Source organism: Physcomitrium patens, chromosome 16 (genome assembly GCF_059467195.1).
Source record: "Physcomitrium patens ecotype Gransden chromosome 16, ASM5946719v1, whole genome shotgun sequence".
NCBI lineage: Eukaryota > Viridiplantae > Streptophyta > Bryopsida > Funariales > Funariaceae > Physcomitrium > Physcomitrium patens.
Window position 1 is genome coordinate 4,341,882 of NC_143425.1, and position 19,975 is coordinate 4,361,856.

Sequence of the window (19,975 nt, forward strand, 5' to 3'; positions counted from 1 at the left end):
ATAAAATCTATGTCTTGTTGCTCAATCTTTGAGTTGTTTACAAATAGTTCTTGATGTCCAATCCCATGCAACGTAATCAAAAAAATTGATTAGTGGCTTGTACAGAAAGTCATGTCTTTTGAATATATTAAAAATGATAAGATTTTTCATATAATATATATTTTTCTCAAATATATAATGTAATTTATTATATTAGATAACAAGGCTTCGGCAGATAAGATTCTATGTTTGTGTGTATGATATATATATATCTATGTGTAAGCATATATATATGTACATACACATTAATTTTTTTCAATCACCTCTTAGTCTATCCTTCGATAAAGTTAGTTTGCTTATAACTATGTTCTATTACTGAAGCTGTGTTCCAATATATCAATCCATTACTTTTATAAATTTTACAACATCACATTTAATTTTCCCAACTATATTCCAAAATCCAAATGCTGTATCACACCAAATCCCACAGTAAAATTGTACTATTCGACAAAAAAGGAGGAAATAAAGAAATAAATAACTGAAAAAATAAATAAAAATAATTTTAATACTCATTCCCAAATCCACTATTCCAAAAACGAATTTTCCGAAAAAAAAAAAAAAAAAAAACCATTGTGAAAATTAGAGAGAGATAATTGCATTCGGGAATTGGTTTTCTTAAAGAAACTAACGCCACGTTAGCAAGAGCAATGCCACGTAATCGAAATGATGCCACGTAGGAATGTGACGTGGTGACCTCCGTGGAACTTGTCTCTCGCGCTCAGACCGACTCGGCTCACGCTCGTTGCGAGCATTTCGACAGGTTAGACTGCTGCCCTGGGTTGTTGTATGAATGCCTCGCTTGCTCCCTCATAATCTGCTCTCCACATTCGTTTTAAACGGCAAATTTTGAGCGGTAGGGCGAGTTGCATGCGCAATTTGGAGGGAATTTGAGACGCCGTGGCCGGAGGAATCTCTTTCTGAAACGAGAAATGGAGAAATCAGAGGAGAGCAGGGAATTTGTCCTGCCTGACGATGAATGTCAGCCCGCTGCTGCTATTCAAGCCACAGTAGCCGAAGATAAATGCATTCACGTGGGTGCGTCCTCTCAGCTCGATGCCCCACCCTCTGAGGGACCATCCTCGCTTGCGGTGGATTTAGAGTGTCAGCCACAACCTCTTGTTGATTCAGATCCGAGACCAGCTACGTTTTGGAGAAGATTGCAGACAGGTAGAGCTATGTTGAAGGATTTCTGGTTTCAATTTTACTTGCTATGATTTTTGTGCAATGGAATGAACAATCGTAATAGGGTTTCTAAAACCCTAGGCATCGTAATGGCATGTTCTGTTTGGCTAGTGTGAAGTTTTGCTAATTGCTACGCAGTGTGTTAGTTGTGCTCCCAGCCTTTCATCCCAAAGCTACGTTGTAAGATGAATCGTGGGCTTCAGATAGGGGTTCAATTGACGAAGTTGGTGGTGGTGTCAGGTTGGTCAGAGGTGGAAGATCGACTTGCAGAGTGGTTCGGATTAGACCAATCTAAATACCAGTGGGCCGTCGATGAACTGTTGGAGCGCCAACTGGTGAGTGGTAACTTTTGTAAAATTTCGTAATGTGTAATAATTCGCGACGAAGGGTGTCATGTTCAGAACGTGTTTTCCCAGCCGTAGTTTAACTGCATACGTTGTCGAGTGCTTTAAACGCATCCTCTTACAGTCAAATAATTTTAGGATAGAATTATGCCACTTGTGTTATTCTCTTGCCAATGATTACAATGAGCGGAGACTCGCTGCACTCTAACCGATTGATCGGGTCCTAGACTCACACACCTCCGCTGTTGATGACTTCGATATGCTGAAACAGACAGGAGACCACCCTGCTTCCAAGGTCAATGTGGTGGAGCTTCAGATGCAGGAGATTCAAGAGCAGAGAATGGAGGTTTGTCCACGCTGTAATCCTTACTGTCACAACTCTCCTTTTGTATGTATATGTATGATGCAATTTTGTTACATATCCTTGGCAATTATGGAGGATTGGGTATGTTGAGTTCGCTTATTGTTACCCTTCAGTCATAAAATCGGTTCTCGGTGAATGCAGAGGGATTTAAAAGAATCCAGTTCTTAGGGCAACACCATCATACTTTAAAGTGAAGAAGCTGAAATTTGCTGAGTTCACAACGAATAGCATTTTTTCCACAAATGCACGCGGACACAAGCTCCAGTCCAATCCATTCCACGCTCCGCTTGGTTGCAGCCTCCAGACCTCTGTTCCGTTTGCCTCTTCGAGCAAAACCAGTTCCCGAAATTTTCTGCAGTCGAACTCACAAAACCCCTCTTGCATGGAAATCAATCACAGCTCCAGCGAAACCATAGCCGAATCATCATATCACCAAGGCGTGGAGTCCTACCTCAAGGCCTACCCAATAGCAGCACGAAGATTTCATATCACCTACTGGAAGACTTGGAATGCTCAGAGGTGCCCTTACCTTGGTGGTGCTAGCTGGGTGCCGCCACAAATGCCCGTAAGTACCCTTATCACGACACTGGTGATCCTTGAATGATTCTCCCTGGGATCATAGCCATGTACTTAGCTACGGTAATCAAACTACGCAGCATTGTACGTAGCGGTGATAATTCTCTTCCAGCCCGGGGGGCATCATACTTCATCCTCGACAGGACATTGTGGGTCGATTTTGGCAGGTTGTGAAGGTGACAAGATGGAGGTACAGATCAGAATCAGCGACCGAGTGGAGCAAAAGAGGGTGGCATTCCCATTATTGCTTGTGGGGGGGGGGGGTTACAATTATACCGGGAACTCTGTAAATGATACTGCACTGGAGTCCAGCAGACCTGGCTCTCGTAGTCTGTGCAAGCTCGCTAGCTGGAGCATTAGTCAGTCTCAACAAAGCTGTGGGCTGCAGACCACAAGAGAAACGCTTCGTAATGGAGCGGCACTTCCAATCCTGCAGAGGTCTCATCTACACGTGTATTTATATATATATATATATTTGAATATACACATATATATATATATATATATATATATATATATGTAGAGACATACATTCACAAATACATACACAGAGTATCTTTATTTCAAAGAGGGTAGAACTAGATTTCTCGAATGACAAAAGTAAATCCAAAATGCATCATTTGTTGTGCTCCACTCTGCCAGTGTATTTCAGCGCAGCGAACAAAATTTTCAAAATAGTATGTATGATTTATTCCCTCCTTACTAAACGGTAAACGGAACTCTCACGTCACTGCTTCCACTGAGAGCCTTCTGCTTACTAAACGGGTGCTCTAGACAACTTGGTCCGAATCCATACCGCGGGTAAAAGTTAAAGTAAAGTATCGCACAATTCTGCGCGTTATGCGCTAGTTTCGAGTTCTATACCCTTGTGGGGCCACGAGGGCCTGGAGTGCAGCAATGCCACGTGCATGTTGTGGCATGTGAAGTCGCAACTATGGCCTGCTGACTATTCACTATTTTCTGTTGTAGCTGTTGTGCTGCGTTCCTGTTGTTCACTTGCTAGATTGTTGCCTTAACGATGCTGCTCCATTGTGGGACCCTTGATTATCTTGTTGGGTGTGCTGTCGGAGGCATTGGTGGATTGTTTGTTGGGGTTGATCCTGTTCTTGCTGATTGCATTGCTTGTGCTCCCCTATATATGTTTCTCTGATTTTTTCTACCTCTATGCTATTCATGACCTCTTCACTGTTTGTTCTCATGATTCGGTTTGCCTAGGTGCTGGTCGCCGATGGCGTCCTTGGTGTGGGATTGGCTATTGAGGTGAACAGTGCATCTATTGCAGAGCGTAGGACTGGATGAGGGATCGGTAGGAGCTCCGGTGCCTTCTAGTGGGGGTGAACAGCTAACTCCAACGAGATGAATGGCTGTGGTGGAATCATTTTCCAAGTGAGTGGGTCTTGAGTAGTGAAGATGTTGTCATCTGTTCAGATCTTCATGAATAGAGCTGTTTTTTGTTGGTGTTAGGTAGAGGGATTAGGATGGTGATGTAGTTCTTGCCTTGCTTCGATCCCAATATGTACTGTTGTCCTCCAAGCTTTACAGAGAACTAGGCCGATATGAAATGATTCCCGATCTCTGTTAAAACTGCATTTAGGGCATTATATGTTCCATTTAATTAGTGTCTTGAGTAAGAACCATGGAGTTTTGTTGGAGAAGCAAACATTTGTGGGTGAGTGATTTCTGGTGATGCTAAGTTAGTACCTTCTTTGCGATGTGTAGTTGTATAAAAAGCTTATTTTTTTGGTGATTTTGTCGTGGCTATTTCCATTCCACTAGGTCGAACATGAGGGCTTGTACTAGGCGCTTTCTAGCTACATAAGATGTCTGGGATTAGCAAATAAGGCTGATGGGATTGAATCCGATGATTTCTTGATGTTTATTTTATTGAAAAAAAGAAGTCTAAAAGCTACAAATACTTAGAATCAGTAAGGATTGTACTCTAAGAGAAGTGTGGAGAAAGACATCTCTTACTTCCAACATCTTTTACTTATAGGTGGAATTTACATCCCAAGTACATAGACTTCATCCAGAGTCACCTTCATCTTTTCAATCTAAATCTAGATTCATCTTAACCTAGTCGCCACTTTAAAACCCTAGCCGTTGCCATAGTAACTTTTTTTAATCCTTCGGTGTCTTTTGACTATTAGCAACTTAATATGCTTAATCTTTATATAGTGGTAACTAAGTAAGAACTTGCTGATCTTTAACACTCTCACTTTATTAATTTTCAAAAGGCTTTTAATCTTAATCTCTGAATCAAGTCATGATGTCTATCCTTCACTAATGCCTTTGTAAGCACATGTTAATGACAAGAACTCGATAAAAAAGTAATTTAGACAAGTGAGCCTTCACTCAAAGAAAGGTAACAAAATATAAATAAACAAGTATGTATATTGAAAGAAAAATTGGAATGGCTATTACCAAAGACTAGAAAACATGAAGACTCTTAAAACTACACTGGAAACAAAAAAAGAGTTGACAAGAGTGAAGAAGGCTTCACTCTTGTCTCTATATATACTATCTAACTAAGGGCTATGTAGCGACATTCCATAGGACCTCCAATATGTGTTGACTTTATAGGACACATGCCTTGACTTACAAGGTAAGTTTTTCTACGTGTGGGCCACATAGTTAGCTTGGTCTTTAAGCTAACAACATGTGTAGCACATGGCTAACTTGTTGACGATGTTTCTAATCCAAAAAGTCAATTAAAGACACCTCTAAAGTCAAAGTAGCATCTATAAAGCTTCTAAGAAGCTTCCATACCAAATACTATAGAATTAACTTATTTTTATCTACTTTTATTTATTTCTACTTATTTATATATATAATTATTAGCTTTTATGAGTATGTCTGTGACATTACTCCCTCTTCTACGGACGAGTTCCACAAAGAGTAGTCATCATATGTTGAGAAAATCTATGATGCGATGAACTGTATTCGCCACATACTCTGATTTTTGTTCTCTTTGAAGATGATTGATAGGGCCTCTCAATCATCGATTGTGTCCCATACCAGGGTGGAAAGACCATCTAGTTATTTGATCATTGTTGAGGCCTTCATAACTTCCTTCGAATAAAACATTTCGAACACCATCAGGAGTTGTTCCTACCTCTAGTAAAATCACCAAACATCGAAAGTTCCTTTCGAAGTCGTGATATCAAACACGTTGTATCTTGCCATCTATTTGAGGAAGAAGATGTCGTTCTTGAAGTTCTTCATGTCGATTGTGTCATCTTGAAGGTTATGACAATCATAATGTCTCGTCTAGTAGGTCAACAAATGAAGGCTTTTGAGTCGAATCTGCTAGTTGTTGGTTCTCTATCTCCTGAGTGTCACAACTACAAAGAAGCTACAAATAAGGATTGAAAGTAGAATGTTATCTTATCTAGATCTTGTTTCTTTTATAAAGAAGATTTTTATCTTGGTTTAGATGGATGTCATTGATGAAAAGCCTCCACTGCCTTTGCTATATTTACAAGATTCTTTACTGGCTTCCATGTGTGTTCACTAATATCATATCTGCGCCAATGGATAAGATATTCTAATTTATTTTGGCGCTGCCTTGAATCTAAGACTTCTTCTACTTTAAATTCTTCATTATTGTCTACTTCTAAAGGAGTAGGTGGAGCTTGTCTTCTTCTTGATATGTTCACTGTCTTGTATGGTTCAAGAAGAGATACGTGGAATACTGGATGGATTTTCATTGACTTTGGTAGATGTAAACGATATACAATTGGATTGATTTGTATAGAAATAGAAAATGGTCCAAGCCTTCGATAGTCCAAGTTGTTATAAAGACGAGTGGTCTTAATATTGCGACAAAGTAACCATACCTTATCGCCCATGTGGAATGGTGGTTGTTCCTTTCGATAGACATCCACATTTATTTTTTGTCGTTCTTGAACTTCTTTTAATTGTACCTTTATTGTTGCATTTAACTCTGACAACCGATTTGTCATATCTTTTGTCACAAGATTATCAACTTTTGAGAAATCAAACGTGTCAAGTTGTGCATGATAATCATAATTGGCAAAGAAAGGTGTTTGTTGCATAGAAGAATGCACCATATTATTATAAGCAAACTCTGCCAATGGCAGAAGAGTTGTCAAAATATCTTGTTGATAGTTGATGGTACATCTTACGTATTGCTTTAAGACTTAGTTTACGCACTCTGTCTGTCTGTCAATTGAGGAAGAAAAGCCGAGGATAGTTTTATATCCACTTGTAAAATTTTAAAAAGAATTCTCCAAAATCTTGATAGAAACTGAGTTCCCCTATCCGATATAATATCCTTTGATAATCCATGATAGCGATAGATATTGTCAATAAAAAGCTTAGTTGTTTCTTCACCTATGATGGATTTTATACATGGTACAAAATGTGCCATCTTGATGAAGCGATCTACTATCACAAATATAGAGTCATAAAAACCTAAGCTTGGAAGATCTGTGATGAAGTCCATAGAAATAGAAGACCATGGTTGTTTTAGAATGGGTAATGGCCGAATAAGTCCAATAGGTCGATGACGAGGAATTTTTGATCTTAAGCAAACATCACATGATTGTACAAAATCTTTGACTGCCTTCTACATTTGAGGCCACCAAAAATCCCTAGATATCAGCTCCAAAATCTTATTGTATTCAAAATATTCTGCTGTTGGAAAGTCGTGACGAGCTTGAAGAACACGTAAACGTGTTTCTTCTTTTGGAACATATAGGCATCCTTCAAAATAGAGTAGGTTATTCTTGAACTCGAATTTATAGGGATCATGAAATTTAGAAGAATTATTCTTGATATCATGAACAAGAGGGTCTAAAGAGATACTTAATTGGACTTCCTTGAGAAAAGTTAAATCAACAATCAATGTTGATTTTATTTCTCGAAGATGAAATTGCTCTAGCTTCAAGAGAACCATTCTTTGTTGCTCAAAAGTTGCATTTCCTTCTTTTGGTGCAAGATAAGAACATCTAGACAAGGCATCAAACAAACCTTGTTATTTTTCTAGTCAATAAGTGATGATAAATTTGAATCTTGATAAAGACATGCTCCAATAAGCTTGACGACGATTTAATACGCATGTTGACATGAAATACTCGAGGTTTTTATGATCCGTATACACGATAATTGGACTTGAGGTGTCTTCTAGATAATGACGCCATTCTTAAAATGAATCCACAATTGCAAGAAGTTCTTTATCATGGATTTCATAGTTAATCTTGGCTGTTGAAAATTTCTTGGAATGGAAAGCTACTAGATGGAGCTTGTCATCTGCTCCCATTTGTGACAAAATGGTACCAAGGCAAAGTCTGATGCATCTGTTTCCATAAAAAATACCTTGGAGAAGTCGACACGATACAAGATTGGTGCAGAAATAAATTCTTTCTTCAAAGCATCAAACGCTACTTCAGCTTCTTTACTCCACTCAAATTTTTCTTTACAAGTCAAACGCATAAGTAGAGCTGCAACTTGAGAAAAGTTCTTGATGAAGATTCAATAGTAATTTGCAAAGCCCAAAAAGCATTGTACATCTTGTATTATTTTTGGAATCTTCCAATTTATGATAGTCTGGATCTTTTTAGGATCCATCATCAGGCCTTCGTTGGAAATGATGTATCCTAAAAAGTCAACTTGAGTAGTGTGGAATACACACTTTTTCAACTTGGCATATAATCTTGCATCTCTTAGTTTTTGTAATACATGACGAACATGGAATTCATGTTCTTGTGTGTTCTTAAAGTAGAATATGATGTCGTCTAAATAACAAACAACAAAATTATCTAAAAAATCATAAAAAAATATCATTCATAAGACGTTGAAAAGCAGTTGGTACATTTGTGAGTCGAAAAGGCATGACATTATATTCAAAATGTCCATACCTAGTTCAAAAAGCAGTCTTCCATTCATCTCCTTTTTTGATGCGGACCAAGTTGTATACTCCTCGTAGATCTATTTTTGTGTAGATCTTTGCTTGATTGAGTTGATCAAGTAGTCCTGAAATCAAAGGTAAAGGATATTTGTTTTTTATGGTGATCTTGTTAAAGCCCCGATAGTCTACGCACATCCTTAGAGATCCATCTTTTTTCTTCACAAATAAGATCGACGCTCCTGCTCAAGATTTTGAATGGCGTATGAAGTTTTTAACCAAATTCTCGTCAATACACTCCTTTAGTGCAGCCAACTCGTTTTGTGATAAGCTATAGATTGGTCTAAATGGTGGTTGAGCTCCTTCTTGAAGATCAATTGAACAATCATAAGGTCGATGTTCTGGAAGAATATTTGCATTCTTCTTCTCAAAAACATCTTGAAATTCTTGATATTGACTAAAAAGACCACTTGACATCTTTTCACTATCTGAAATGGGCATGGCATATATAACAAAAGATGACCCGTCTTTGGCTGCATGCATGAAAGCTCTTGCCCATACTAGTAAGGGCTTAGATGCATTAGACTTATGTATTTTCTCTTGATTAATAGAATTTCGAAATAAACTACTAAAAAAGTTAAGGTTATAAGAAATCCAATCTATCTGAGGGTTGTATTTTTCTAACCAGGATAGTCCTTAAATGACTGGATTCAAAGGAGATCGTATCACATTAAATATTACTATACTATTATGATCTTTAATTATTACATCTAAAGGAACAGTCTCATGGGTAACATCATCAGAAGACAACAAACGACCATCTATGACTTCCATATGTATGGGTTTGATTTTCTTGACTAATGATATTTCTTGTTTTTTGACAAAGTCTTTGTCTATGAAATAAGCTGAGGCTCCTGAATCTAATAATGCAAAGAATTTATGATTTTGGGATCCTAAATACACATCTATTGTAAAATAAGGTGAGGGATCTGAGGAGAGAATATGACCTTGACTAGGTGTTGTACATGGTTCGAGCCGCACGATCCCTATTGTAGTTGGACGAACTCGTTTTTTCACACATTATCTTCTTTTGTAATTGTACTCCTCATTTTGTGATTGCGTTGCTTCCTTAGACAATGTTAAGCAGTGTATTTAGCTTCTCCGTAATATAGACATAAATCCTCTTGACATCGTCTAGTCTTTTTCTGCTCCGTGAGGGATTTAAAACATACCATATCAATTTGCATTGGCTCTAGCCTTGATGGAAAGGTTTCCAAAAACTTAGGTTTTGCCATGACTTGACTTGTTCCTCTTCAGCCATATCTTTATTCTTTACGTCTTTCAAATAAACGATTATCACATGCAATAGCTTGAGTAATGAATTGTTCTAAAGAATCTCTTTTTGGCATTATCAATAACAAATCTTTGATATTATTCTTTAATCCATAGCGAAATTAATTGATAAAGGCTTTATCATTCCAGTCCACATCACAAGCAAGACTTTGGAATTCAGTGACATACGTGGTAGTTGAATGTGATTCTTGCCGTAATGATACAAGTTTGGTCTCTGCTATCCTTTCTCAATTACTTTTTCCAAATGTAGGCATAAATACTTCCAAGAATGAGTTCAAATCATAGAGTAGTAGTGAATCTTTTTCTATCAAAGGTGCGAACTAAGAGAGAGCACTTCCAAATAGAAGTGCACCTATGAATCCAACTTGAGTAAAACCATCAGGATATTGGAAAGGATGCAACCTTAAGTAGATTTTAACTTGTTATAAAAATCCTCAAAATCTTGATCTTGTTCTGTCAAACTTTTCAAGCATACTAATCCTTGCCTTCCTCGAGTTTATAGAAGCAAAACTCACGGAATTTGGTTATGAGGCTAATAGATTTATTTCCTTCAACTGCACAACTTCTTGGTGTAGACTCTGAACTTCTTCCATAGTAGTAGGAATAGTGCTTCCATGGTTGGTATTGGTGATGCGTGAAATTTTGGTCCTAAGAGTGTTGACAAGCTCATGAAGATCTGCAATAGTTGCAAATCTATTTTTACTTCCACCAAATATAGCATCCATGATTTTTCCTTCCATAGACAACTCAAACGAATTCAAAAGTTAAATAAGTCAAGGGTAATCCGCAACCTCTAAAAATAAATTCCACAAAGATGGATAATCCACTCTCTTTAAGGAAAAGATCAATGTTAAAGAATAAGATTTTTTTGTTTAAAGGTGGGTAGTCCACAACCTTCACAATATAATAATAGAAGTAGGATAATCCACTCACTTTTAGAACAAAACAGAAAGAATATATTAGCACTCTTGTTAAATTATTAAAGACATGAACTTCAAAGAAAGATAATCTCAATATACTCTTGTATCACTCAAAAATATTTAGAAATCACTCAAAGGTGATAATATATTGAACTAAAATGGCTATTGCCAAAGTCAAGAAAACATGACTCTTGAAACTAGACTGAAAATAAGAAAGGAATTGACAAGAGTGAAGAAGACTTCACTCTTGTCTCTATATATACTATCTAACTAAGGGCTACGTGGCGACGTTCTATAGGACCTCCTATATGTGTTGACTTTATAGGACACTTGCCTTGACTTACAAGGCAAGTTTTTCTACGTGTGGGCTACATAGTTAGCTTGGTCTTCAAGCTAACAATATGTGTAGCACATGGCTAACTTGTTGACCATGTTTCTAATCCAAAAAGTCAATTAAAGACACCTATGAAGTCAAAGCAACATCTATGAAGCTTCTAGGAAGCTTCCATACTAAATACTATAGAATTAACTTATTTTTATCTACTTTTACTTACTTCTACTTATTTATATATGTAATTACTAGCTTACATGAGTATGTACGTGACACTTGCAAGGCAATTTATCTAAGTATGTACCACATAGTTAATTTATTCCACAAGCTATTATATGGAATTAACTTATTCCACAAGCTACCAACATGTGGTTAACTTATTGGCCAAGTTTCTAACCTACAAATACATCTAAAGTCAAAATTATATCTATAAAGCTTTTAAGAAGCTTTTCTAGAAGACTTTATAAAATTAATCTATATTTACCTATTTCTACCTAACCATATTAGTAACTATTGGAGTGAATATATATGTCCATGACATTATCTTCTCTTTTAGAGCCGAGTTCCATGAGGAGTAGTCATCATCTTTTATAGATCTTGCAATTCTTCATCTTTGTTTTGATGGATGTTATCAATGAAAAGCTTCAACTCTCTTTGATGAATTTGCAAGTTTTTTTGTTGGCTTCTATGTACATTCACTAATATCATATGTATGCCAATGAATAAGATATTCCAACATATTTCAGCGCAACCTTGAATCTAACACTTCTTTCACCTTGAATTCTTGATTATTATGTAGTTCTATAGGACAAGGTAGTATTTATCTTCTTCCTAAGATATTCATTGTCTTATACGGCTCAAAAAAGAAGACGTGAAATACAAGGTAGATCTTCATAGATTTTGGTAGATGTAATCAATAAGCAATAGGATTGATTTGTTTACAAATAGAAAAAGGTTTCAGTCTATGATAGTCCAACTTATTACAAGGATGATTAGTCTTAATATTGCAATGAAGTAATCATATCTTATCACCTACATTGAATTGTCATTGCTTTTTGTGAGAGGCATCCATTTTGGTCTTTTTTCGTTCTTGAACTTCCTATAATTGTATCTTTATTGTCGTATATAGTTGTAACAAATAATTTGCTAAATCTTTTGCCACAGGATTATTAATATTTGAAAATTCAAAAGTATCAAGAAATAGATGATAATCATAATTGTCAAAAATCTAGAATACTGATAGGAAATAAGAAGCTCAAAAAGAATTGGCAAGAACTAGATTAATTAGATGAATACAAAAACAACACTAGAGAAGTGAGCTAGAGCTACAAGAAGTGTGTTGTCGAGATTGAAGATTTCCTAAATCTCAGCTCTTATATATACTACAAGCTAAGAAGCTTCTGAAGTAGCTTTCACAAACTACGAAGATTCTCAAGCAATTTCCATGAGCTTGGAGGCTTCTCAAGTACCTTCCACAAACTAAAAAGCTTCTCAAACAACTTCTACAAACTACAAAGCTTCTCTAGAACCTTTTGAAATCTTCTACAACTTCCTAGTATATGTACTTGATATCATCTCCCCCTTTAGCTTCGAGGTCTCGGAGAAGCACTCCTATTTTGAGTCTGTACCAATGTAAGAAGTTGAAAATTTGTTGCATAGTATCTGCAATATACTCCAATTAACGTTCACACGGCAAGTAATTCATTGATCCTTATAACCAACGATAGTATCCTACACCTTCGATTTATGACCAAGCATGAACTTTTGTGTCTTCATTGTGAAAATGCCCTACAAACACTCCTTCGGGAAGATCACCATAGGTAGGTTCTACCTCAAACACAATCACTAGCGAACTGTTACTATGTATCCTCCGTCGTCTTTGTGGTACATGCGGTGCTTCATTTTAGAGTCATCCTTGTGAAATATTCAGTTGAAAGGACATGACTAATATGGTATCTATCTCTTGGCTATCCATATTAGACCAAAAAAATAAGCACTAAACATAGAAGAATGGACTCAAGTTATAGATTTATAGTCTCTAACTATGTCTTTTAGAAGTTCCTTCTCATCCTTCTTTGTAAGGCCAAGGATTAAGAAGCTTCAATGAGAAGGAACTTCACTGAAAAACTTTCATCCAAAAGACTTAGATTTCTGAGGATAGCGTCGATGAAACTCCTATACCTTTTGTGACGGATTGATAAGATTTTACACTAGTTCCTATGTGCACTCATTGATATCATAGCCGCTCCAATGCACTAGGTACTCTAATTTCTCCCACTTATGTCGTGAATCTAGTACCTTTTTCTCCTCGTATTCCTCGTGGTTTTCAATTTCAATACTAGATGGCAGACATTACACTCTTCGAAGAAAAGATGGCTCTCGATAAGGCTCCAACAAAGAAACATGAAAGATTGGATATACCTTCATAGCAGTTGAAAATCCCAATTGTTATGCCAGTGAATTGATTTACTTCTAGATGACAAATAGTCCCAATCTCCGGTAGTCCAACTTATTATATGGCCGCTTGATTTTGATATTCCATCAAAGCAGCCATACTTTATCTCTAATTTTGAAAGTAGGTGGCTGATTCCAAAATTTATCTGCGGATGCCTTGTAAGATTCTTGGGCGGTTTGCAATTGAAGCTTCAACGTAATTTGAAGCTCCGATAGTTGTTTCACAAATCCTTCCACTACTGGATTGTTATTGGTTGATAGACTCAATGAACCAAGCTTCGAATAATATCCATAATTAAAAAAGAATGGTGTTTGTTGAGCCGATGCATGAAGCAAGTTGTTATATGTAAACTCAGCTAACGATAGATATGCAGTCCAATCATCTTGCTGATAGTTGATGTTGCATCGTAAATACTGCTCCAAAGTTTGATTCATCCATTCCGTTTGGCTGTCAATTTGAGGATAGAAAGCCAAAAAAAGCTTGATATCCACCTTTAATAATTCAAAGAAAGATTTCCAAAACTTTGATACAAATTGGATTCCTCAATCCAACATGATATCATCTGGTAAACCATGATATCAATACACACTATCAAGGAAGAGCCTTGCTGTGTCTTTGCTTGACGATATTTTCTTATAAGGGACAAAATATGCTATATTTGTAAGTCGATCCACCACAACAAAGATATTGTCAAATGAATTCGATGGCGGCAGGTCCGTAATGAAGTCCATGGAAACTGAAGACCATAGAATAGGCAATGGCTGAAGAAGACCATAAAGACGATGCCAACGATTCTTGGATCTTGAACAAATATCACAAGAGAGGACAAAATCCTTGAAATCCTTCCACATTTGGAGCCACCAAAAATCTCGAGAAATAAGTTCTAAACTCTTATTAAATCCAAAATATCCCGTAGTTGGAAAGTCATGTCGAGATTAGAGAACTCGGAGTCATGCTAGTCTCTTTAGAATATACAATCGCTCCTCAAAGTATAAAAGATCTCCTTCCACCTTGAACTTGTCATTATTGACACGTTGCATGATATCGAGGGCTATAGAATTTCCAATAGTTGTAGTACGTACCTAATTGAGGAAGTCGGCATTAATTGGTACTATAGCAGAGCAAAGCCTAAATTATTTTGACTTCAACAATGTTGTACACTATTGATCAAACGCTGCTTCTCCAACCTTTGGTACTAGATACAATCTCCTTGATAATGCATTGGATAGTCTTTGTTGCTTCCCATGCCAATAAATAATAACAAAGTCAAACCTGGATAGCAACATATTCCATCGAGCTTGACGATAATTCAAAACAAGAGTTAACATGAAGTACTCCAATTTCTTGTGATTCGTATATATGGTCACTGGATGCGCAGCTCCTTTGAAAAAGTGACGCCTTTCTTGGAAAGAATCCACTATCGCAAGAAATTCTTTATCATGGATTTCATAGTTGATCTCGATAGCAGAAAACTTTTAAGAGTAGAACATAATTGGATGAAGCTTTTCGTCTGCGCCTAGCTATGAAAGTATAACTCCCATAGCAAAATCTAAAGCATTGGTCTCCAAATAGAAGGCCTTTGCAAAGTCTGGATGTACCAAAATTGGAGCCATAGTAAATGCCATCTTAAGATCTTGAAATGTTTTTTCCACTAGAGGTCTCTATTTGAGCTTGTCATTACATATCAACCGAGTGAGTGGAACAGCAACTTGAGAATAATTCTTGATGAAGATCCAATAGAAGTTAGCAAAGCCAAGAAAGCATTGTATATCTCTAATCATCTTTGGAACTTCCCATGATACAATTGCTTCCACCTTCTTAGGATCTATCTTCAAACCTTTTGTAGTTGCAATGAATCCCAAAAATTCCATCTCAGTTTGATTAAACAAGCACTTCTCCAACTTGGCATAAAGTCCTCGCTCACAGAGTGTTTTAAAGACCAGACAAATGTGTTTCTTATGCTCTTCTATGTTTTTGGAAAATATCAAAATTTTATCTAGATAGATGACAACAAAACCGTCAAGGTGCTCCCAAAAGATGTCATTCATCATGTGTTGAAAGACCATCAGAGCATTGATAAGATCGAAAGGCATGACATTATATTCAAAATAGCCATACCTTGTACAGAAAGTTATCTTCCATTCGTCTCATTCTTTAATTCATACGAGGTTGTAAGCTCCCCTTAGATCAATCTTTGTAAGGATCCTTGTATGCCAAAGTTGTTCTAGAAGACCCGATATCAAAGGTAATGGATAATGATTCTTCTTTGTCACCTTCTTGAGACCTCATTAATCCACACACATCTGCAGCGAGCCATCTTTTTTCTTCACAAATAAGATTGGTGCCTCAGTTGGCAACTTTAAAAGACAAATGAAGTTCTTGGCTAGATTCTGGTCAATGTACTTTTGCAACTCCGCTAACTCTATCTGCAAAAAATTATAGATTGGGCCAAAAGATGGTTGTGCTCTTTTTTGCAAGTCTATGGCACAATCGTATGGTCGATGCTTCGATAGCATGTCGGCATTCTTTTTTTGAAATACGTCTTTAAAATCCTTATATTGCTTTGGTATATTTGTTGTCAAAATCTTCTCTTTGTTAGTTGCAGTCGCATAAATGACAAATGGTGTGTCTTCCTTGGACGATGTTACAAATGCTCTTGCTCCAATAAATAAGGATTTTTTGATTCGAGTTCTTCTAACATACTTATTTTGAGAATGTTCTAAAGGAAATTTCATCCTTCATAACCTCCAATCTATGGATGGATTATGTATTTTTAACCAAGAAAGACCAAAAATAATAGGATTTGACGGTGTTCTAAAAATATTAAAAATAATATAACTACTATGGTCTTTAAACGTCACTTCAATAGGCTCTTATTCATGGGTGATACTACTAGATAATAAAGGTCGTCCATCTATTACTTCTACATGAACGGGTTTAGTTTTTTGTACTAGAAGAATCTCAAGACGCTTAGCAAATTTTTTGTCTAAAAAGCAAACAGATGCTTCTGAATCTAATAACACTAAGGTTTTTAGTTTTTGAGGGCCAAAAGATAGAAGAATGGTAAAGCAATGGGCAGGTGGAGGGGAAAGAGAGGAATCTAATTGTTGTTGTGCTATTGAATTGTCCAGCCGCACGGTCCCTATTGTGGCTGAGCATCCTCATTTTTTTGAACAAACGCTCCTCTCGTCCTAACAATGCATCAATTTTGCTTCTTGGGATAGTTTTTAGCTTTGTGGCCTTCTTCACCATAGTACAAGCATAGTCTTTTTTCTACACATTGCTTTTTTTCTTCTAGAGTTAGAAATTTGACACGTACTGTATTAATTTGCATGTCTTCTACCTTTGAATGTGAATTCAGGCTACTTATTGACAAAGTTGGAGCGTGGTGAACTGTATGTTGTTTTGAGTGTTGATCTTGGTGACGTTGGAACAGGTAATTATTGCACTTCACAGCTTGGCTAATGGCTTTGTTGAGCATTCACAGATCAAGAAGAGATAATAAAAAATCCTTCATGTCATCCCTCAAACTCCAATAAAATTGACTCGTCAATGCTTCCTCGTCCCAATTGATGTTGTACGCTAATTGTCTTAAATCTGATGCGTAGATTCATGTGGAGCATGCTTCTTGTCGTAGTGAGTGGATCTTTATTGTAGCCCATGATGCCTTATCATGTTTGCCAAATGCTTCCGTAAACGCCTCCAAAAAAGTTTTGAAGTTGTTCAAAATTCATGATCCTTTTTCAAACAGAGGAGCAAACCATGATAAAGCTTGCTCCACGAGCAAAGTTCCAACTAGTCCAACACATGATTCCTCCGTCGGATAGCGTTCGAGCTATAAAGCTATTATCAATCTAATTTGATTGACAAAATCTAAAAACTTAGAACGCATACCATTGAACTTGTCTGGAAGGCTAATTTAGGGCTCTTTTCATTGTAAGACCAACAATCCTTGTTGCACTAGAGGCAAAGCTCCTTCTCTTAGTGCTGAAGCTTGAGGCTAGTGAATCTTCGATTGTACTATCTTGGATGTTCCATCATCATGAAGTCTTACAATGATTCCTTCAATCTGTACAGTTCTCTGTAATAACGTAGCAAGAGCATTCATAATGGTATTCAACTTGGACTCTGAACTTTCAGTCATACTAATATCTTGACCTCTGGCCATTCTAAGAGAATGAAAGAAATGACTCTACAAGAAGGTAATATTGGTTTAGAGGAGGATACTCCACAACCTCTAAAACACCTTAAAATCTTCAAGAAGAGGGGTAATCTACTCTCTCCAAGAAAGATAAGACTCTAATATTATAATAGAAGAAATATCAATTTAGAGGAGGGTAATCTACAACCTCTAAAATGCTAGTACTTTCAAGCAAAGGAATAATTTCCACCCTAATAAGAAGGAACTAGCTCTGATATGAAAGATGAGTGTAGTCTTGATAAACTTTCACGAATCTAGAATACTGATTGAAAACAAGAAGCTCAAGAAGAATTGGCAAGAATTAGATTAATCAGATGAGTACAAGAACAACACTAGAGAGGTGAGCTAGAGCTCCAAAAGGTGTGTTGTCAAGACTGAGGATCCCCTCAATTTCAGCTACTATATATACTACAAGCTAAGAAGCTTTTCAAGTAGCTTTTACAAACTAAGAAGCTTCTCAAGCAGCTCTTATGAGTTAGGAAGCTTCTCAAGTAGCTTCCTTAAAACTAGGAAGCTTCTCAAGCAACTTCTACGAACTTGGAAGCTTCTCAAGTAGCTTCTACAAACTACAAAGCTTCTCTAGAACATTCTAGAATCTTCTACAACTTTCTAGTATATGTCATTGATATAGAGCTTGACTTGTTGCAAAAAACATTGAAATTTTGATCTTATTCTATTAAACTTCTCAGGCATACTAACTCCTCTTTCCATCATACTCATAGAAGCAAAATTCTTTGGATTTGATTGTGATGTCAATCTACTTGCTTCCATCAATTGTACAACTTCTTATTATAGATTCTAAACTTCTTCCATAGATTTAGATATACTACCTCTATGATTCACATTGAAAATAAATAAGATTTCCACTCTTAGAGTATTAACAAGCTCATGAAGATCTATAATAGTTGCAAATCTATTTTCACTTCCACTAAAAGTAGCATCCATAACTTTTTCTTCCATAGATAACTCAAACAAATTCAAAAAGTTAAATTAGAAGAAGGTAATCTGTAAACTCTAATAAGAAATTTCTACAAAGAGAAGTAATCCACTCTTTTTAAGGAAAAGATCAATGTTAAAAAAATAAGATTTTTTGTTTAAAGGTAGGTAGTCTACAACCTTCAAAATACAACAATTGAAGTGGAGTAATCCACTCACTTCTAAAAAAGACTAGAAATAGTATGTTAGAATTCTTATCAAACTATCAAAGATATAAATCTCAAAGAAAAAAAATCCTAAATACATTCTTATATTACTAAAAATAAATAAAAAGTCACTCAAAGATGATATAATATTGAATTAAATAGCTATTACCAAAAAACAAGAAGATTAAAAAGTCTTGAAATAAGACTAAGGTTTAGAAAGGTGTTGATAAGAGTGAAGAAGACTTCACTCTTGCTTCCATATATACTTTCTAACTAGGAGCTATGTGGGGATATTCTATAAGACCTCCAACATATATTGACTTTATTAGCCACATGTCTTAACTTGCAAGGCAAGTTATCTATGTATGCGCCACATAGTTAGATTATTCCATAAGCTATTACATGGACTTAACTTGTTTCACAAGCTACCAACATGTGATTAACTTGTTGGCCAAGTTTCTAACCTACAAACACAACTTAAGTCAAAATTTCATCTATAAAGCTTCTAAGAAGCTTTTCCAGAAGATTTTATGAAATTAATCTATATTTACCTACTTCTACTTAATCATATAAGTAACTATTGGAATAAATATATATAACTATGACATTGATTGAAAGAAGGTCTCTGAGGTAGTAGATATTTTTATAAAAAGAAAATATAAATGCTACATGTTGTCATGTACATATGCATGTAAGCCAATAATTACATGTATAAATAGATAGAAGTGAATAAAAGAAAGTAAAAATAAATTAATTCTATAATATTTACTATGAAAGCTTTCTAAAAGCTTCATAAATATTGCTTTGACTTTAGAGGTGTCTTTAATTGACTTTTTGGATTAGAAATGTGGTCAATAAGTTGGCCATGTGCTACACATGTTGTTAGCTTGAAGACCAACCTAACTATGTGGCCCACATGTAGAAAAACTTGCCTTGTAAGTCAAGGCATGTGTCCTACAAAGTCAACACATATTGGAGGTCCTATAGAACATTGCCACGTAAATCCTAGTTAGATAATATATATAAAGACAAGAGTGAAGCCCTCTTCACTCTTGTCAACTCTTTTTTTGCTTCTAGTCTAATTTCAAGGATATCTTATTTTCTTATTTTTTGGCAATAGCCATTCCAGTTTCTTTCTTAATATATATATTGAGTTATTTCTATTTTTTCATCTTCCTTTGAGGGAAGTCTCGCTTATTTAT

At 36.1% G+C, this 19,975-nt stretch overlaps 2 protein-coding genes across 3 annotated transcripts; both read left to right on the forward strand.

Moving 5' to 3' along the window:
* The first annotated feature begins 774 nt into the window (after positions 1-774).
* Positions 775-3,073, forward strand: LOC112293236 (uncharacterized). Of its 2 annotated transcripts, XR_016506935.1 has the most exons (5): positions 775-1,206; positions 1,462-1,556; positions 1,837-1,911; positions 2,071-2,494; positions 2,673-3,073. XR_016506935.1 is itself a non-coding variant. In XM_024542435.3 (4 exons), exons 1-4 carry the CDS (start codon positions 969-971, stop codon positions 2,095-2,097), a joined length of 435 nt encoding a protein of 144 aa, XP_024398203.1. In that variant the 5' UTR covers positions 775-968; the 3' UTR covers positions 2,098-3,073. The 2 variants fall into 2 exon arrangements, 1 of the variants encoding a protein (XP_024398203.1); XM_024542435.3 differs by having other exon boundaries at positions 2,071-3,073.
* On the forward strand, positions 2,690-3,904 carry LOC149987602 (uncharacterized). Its single transcript, XM_090256736.1, has 2 exons — positions 2,690-2,943; positions 3,721-3,904. The coding sequence occupies exons 1-2, from the start codon at positions 2,690-2,692 to the stop codon at positions 3,767-3,769; spliced, it is 303 nt and encodes a 100-aa protein (XP_090112862.1). The 3' UTR covers positions 3,770-3,904.
* The last annotated feature ends 16,071 nt before the right edge of the window (positions 3,905-19,975 follow it).

Bases quoted from the DNA above. Each gene is read 5' to 3' on its own strand.
- LOC112293236 (XM_024542435.3), top strand. From the start codon at position 969: ATGGAGAAATCAGAGGAGAGCAGGGAATTTGTCCTGCCTGACGATGAA. The intron at 1,557-1,836 runs GTGAGTGGTAAC...ATGCTGAAACAG, and splicing joins AACTGTTGGAGCGCCAACTG to ACAGGAGACCACCCTGCTTC. The intron at 1,912-2,070 runs GTTTGTCCACGC...CGGTGAATGCAG, and splicing joins TTCAAGAGCAGAGAATGGAG to AGGGATTTAAAAGAATCCAG.
- LOC149987602 (XM_090256736.1), top strand. From the start codon at position 2,690: ATGGAGGTACAGATCAGAATCAGCGACCGAGTGGAGCAAAAGAGGGTG. The intron at 2,944-3,720 runs GTCTCATCTACA...CGGTTTGCCTAG, and splicing joins GCACTTCCAATCCTGCAGAG to GTGCTGGTCGCCGATGGCGT.